Source organism: Micropterus dolomieu, linkage group LG22, assembly GCF_021292245.1.
Source record: "Micropterus dolomieu isolate WLL.071019.BEF.003 ecotype Adirondacks linkage group LG22, ASM2129224v1, whole genome shotgun sequence".
In the NCBI taxonomy this organism is placed as follows: Eukaryota; Metazoa; Chordata; class Actinopteri; order Centrarchiformes; family Centrarchidae; genus Micropterus; species Micropterus dolomieu.
Genome location: NC_060171.1, coordinates 1,243,341 through 1,247,615, shown reverse-complemented (window position 1 = coordinate 1,247,615; position 4,275 = coordinate 1,243,341). Strand labels below are relative to the sequence as shown.

At 41.1% G+C, this 4,275-nt stretch overlaps 1 protein-coding gene across 1 annotated transcript in view; it reads left to right on the top strand.

Annotated features, from left to right (window-relative positions):
* The first annotated feature begins 277 nt into the window (after nucleotides 1-277).
* cln6b (CLN6 transmembrane ER protein b) overlaps nucleotides 278-4,275 on the top strand; it is a 14,313-nt gene continuing 10,315 nt past the window's right edge. Inside the window, exons 1-3 of the mRNA XM_046037854.1 lie at nucleotides 278-385; nucleotides 2,156-2,254; nucleotides 2,343-2,531. Coding sequence (XP_045893810.1) covers nucleotides 287-385; nucleotides 2,156-2,254; nucleotides 2,343-2,531 — 387 coding nt within the window. The 5' untranslated portion in view covers nucleotides 278-286. The remainder of the gene's footprint in view (nucleotides 386-2,155; nucleotides 2,255-2,342; nucleotides 2,532-4,275) is intronic.

Here is a 4,275-nt window from a genome sequence, read left to right as displayed (position 1 = left end):
GAATGTGAAAATGTATCTGGCAACAAACCTGATTCTGATTTTCATTTGTCCTACTTTGAGTTGATTTGGTGCTTTCACGAATGTCTTTTGAATCGTGTTGCTAACTTTTTACGTCGGCATCATTTCAGATACGTTTTGGTTTCTTTAACTGCATTACAACATTTAGGATCTCCTTCATGGCAGTCGGAGTCGCTGGGTTCAGATCAGTTGGTTGGAAGACCTTTGTGCTCGTCTGTCTTCTGTAACGTGTTCTGTGTTCTGCAGCCAGTCGGCCGGTTCTGCTGCGATGGAGTCAGTTCTGTCAAAGCCTCGGTTCCACCTGGATCTCTGGCTGAGCTTCACCGTCCAGAACTGGATCCTGGATGTGGGCCGGCCTGTTGTCATGGTAAAAGGATGATAACTGGCGATAAGTCCTGCAGGATAAATGTCTTGTTTCACTAATTACCCAAGACTTTATTGAAGAAAAAACAGAAAAAGAGAAAATGATCCTTTCTATGTTGATCTGTTTTTAATTTGTTTATTTCCGTTTAATGGATTTTGTTTTCCTGCTGTGTTTTCCAGTTTCAATTATTTAAGATTAAAATTCAGCACTTCATGATTATCATGATTTGTCATGGCAGTATCAAATTATCACTTTCTCTGGTTCCTAATTCTTTTAAAGAGGGTGGGTTCAGGTTGAGTGGGACGCTGTTAGTGCTGAATGTCTGCTGGACAATAAACAGAGGTCTTGATTGGTGAAACCACCTCACCCAGAAACCCTCATGGTGAGAATGCTGATAAATTAAACTTTTCATCAATTATTCAAATCAATTATTGAACAGCAGTGAGAGAGAGGAACACCATTGTAGAAAGGATGAAAGCTGAAGGTTACTGCATTTATTTCAACTTAGATTCATTTTTATCAAAACCCCGTTTTGAATCTTTTCATTGGTGGACTCTGACGGACTATAAATAATCGAGGAATAGACACATATTCGGACCCAATGACTGTGCCAGTAAATCTGAATGAATTATACTTTGGTGCTCGTTGTCTATGTAAAATGAATTTAACGATTACATTGTGGAGAATCTTAACTGCTCTAACAATGTGCAGCATGTCCATACTGACAAAAGTTTTAACATTTATGTTTTTATGCAGAATCCAAGCAGCTTAGAAATAAAGCAGGCAACTTGGTGGGCTTCAAGAAATTTTATACATCCAGAGAAAAAAAACCCCCAACTAAATAAATCCTGCATTTATTTGTCAAACAGTGTAGCCACACCAGGACAGGAAAGGGGACAGGCGCCTAATTGGGACTCTGTTTTTAATTAAAGTTGCAGTTGCAGTTGTAGCTCAAATCTTTTATTAATCATCCTAAAAGAAAATGGCACGCTCACCACAGTGCAAGGGAGAGAGACGGAGAAAAGAAGTGAGAAACAGCAATCTGTGTGGATGAAAGACAATTAGAGGAGCTGTAAGAAAACATACATCAATGAGGTTAGACCCTCAGGGTAAATCAGCAAGTCTGATCTCCTTTAATGATCTTTTGCTTTTACAGTATTACAGCTTTTAGTCACAGCATTGATTAGTCAGTGTAGCTGACTACTGAATACTGTGAGTTATCTAAATCGATGCATATATGAAATTTAGATTAAACAGAAATATCTGAAAGCATATTTTGCATTGTTTGTTCATGTGCACGTGTTGTTTTAAAGCTAAAGTCAGCGTCCCACTCTGTCCCCAGCAGGACATCAGAAATAGTCCCTCTTTCAGTATTTAATTTTCTTTTTAAAGCCCCTTAAAACCTGAAATTTATTTCACTTAAACATGAAATATTTATGACTCGTGTTGAGTTTAACACATGAGTGAGAAGAACACAGACTGAAAGAAAAACTGAACTCTCCCTCGTGAAATAACCAAACTGCAGAAAATGTGTTTGTGTAGGATCCCATCGCTCACAGTTGGAAGCTGATTGGACAAAATGAGTTTTCAGGGCCTTAAACTTTTTTTCTAGGTTAAAATATCCCCCCAATGATCTGGTACAGCACTGACAGCTAATGGTAAAAGTTTTTCTGAAAGAAGCTACATGTACTCAAACTGATAAATCTAAATGTTAAATGTAAGTCGTGTGAGGGAGAAATGAAATGCAGAATCCATGTTTCTTGCTGCCTGCAGCTCGTCTTCCCAGCAGACTGGTTTCCTCTGAACCGTCCCGGTGCTGCAGAATACCTCCACCTACTGTACAACATCACCACACCGCTCATCCTGCTCAAAGTAACCGAGACACTCACTGAATAACAAACTCACGTGAAGATGCTTTTCTTTCGTGAGTCAGATCAAAACACCTGTTCTCCTGATGCAGATGCTTGAACGCAGCCCCAGGACACTGCCCCGCCATGTCGTCCACCTCGGCATCATCGCCGTCATCATGGGAACCAGCCTCCACCTGGCGGCCGACTCCATCATCAGACGGCTGCTGCTGATTGGCTACGAGCTGCATCTGTCAGTCAGAGAGAATCCAGTCATGAAGAACCTGGAACCCTCCTCCCTGGTGGGTTCTGCAGCTGCACATTAACACATTAATCTGTGTTTTAGATTGATGAGTACACTATATTTTAAAAGGAGGGAATATCTACAGTCGCAGGAAAAAGTATGTGAACCCTTTGGAATTACCTGGATTTCTGCATAAATTGGTCATAAACTGTGATCTGATCTTCATCCAAGTCACAACAACAGACAAACACAGTCTGCTTAAACTAATACCACTCAAACAATTATATGTTTGCATGTTTTTATTGAACACAGCGTCTAAACATTCACAGTGCAGGGTGGAAAAAGTATGTGAACCCCTAGGCTTATGACTTATAATAAAACTAAGTGGAGTCAGGAGTCAACCAACCTGGTCTCCAATCATTGAGACAAGCCTGGAAGTGTTGGTTAGAGCTGCCCTGTCCTATAAACACAGAATTTTAATTTTGCTATTCTCATGAAGCATTGCCTGATGTGAACCTCGAACAAATATTACTACACGAGCACAGAATGCTCAACGAGGTTAAGAAGAATCCCAGAGTGTCAGCTGAAGACTTACAGAGACCTCTGGAACATGCTAATATCTCTGTTGATGACTACGATAAGTCAAACACTAAACAAGAATAGAAAAAGAAAAAAAAGAGCACCTGGATGTCCTATAGCACTAATGGCAAAATATTGTGTGGACAGATGAAACCAAAGTTGAGATGTTTGGAAGGAACACACAACCCTATGTGTGGAGGAAAAAAGGCACAGCACACCAACATCAAAACCTCATCTCAACTGTGAAGTATGGTGGAGGGGGAATCATGGTTTGGGGCTGCTTCACTGCCTCAGGGTCTGTAAGGGTTTCTATCATAGGCTTATCAGGAAATTTTGCAGGACAATAATGCTGAACTGAAATGGTCCAAAATTCCTCCTCACCGTTGTTCAGGTCTGATTTGCAATAACAGGAAATGTTTGGTTGAGGTTATTGCTGCCAAAGGAGGGTCAACTAGTTATTAAAACCAAGGGTTCACATAATTTTTCTCAGAATGCCTGAGAGCTGCACTACATTATATTCTGTTAGATTTTTAATTGTTAAATTAAACAGCCTGAAGAAACAGGTTTGACTTTGATGCTAGTGGTGAAACATCTAGCCTCACAGTCAATCAATAGTCTGTTACTATTATCAACTTCATGGTTTAGTCAGTTATCAAACTGAATACAATCACCAAACATAAAAACAGCGTGTCTATGAAGATTCTCAGTCATCCAGGTCATAGTTATCCAACGAAGGTTAAAATGAAGGGCAACTGGACTTGGTTGAAGATACTGGAAGACGTTTCGTCCCTCATCCAAAGGACTTCTTCAGTTCTGACTGACTGGCAGGGAAACTCAGCTATTTAACCTCAGTGGGGTCGTTTGCCAGGGTCATCGATACCGCTGGTTCGTTAGTGTTCCTTGTTGCTGTGACGACAGTCGTTACGGTCGTTAAGACTACCTGTGGCCGAGACTGAACGACCATCGTTGGTATCTTCACCTGAGGCCAACAGGTTACGTTTGTTGAGTTTCCTGGGAAGTGATGAAAGGACAGCATTGTAAGTGGGGGATAAGTGGTGGCGTAGACCCCCTCCCCTGTTCAATGACGGCTTCTCCACCCTGGTGTAGATGCTTCCTTGACACCTCTTTCAAACCATCCATCTTCTCTGTCTAAAATGTGCACCTGGTGGTCCTCAAACGAGTGTCCTCTGTCCTTCAGATGTAAGTAGACTGCAGAGTCTTGA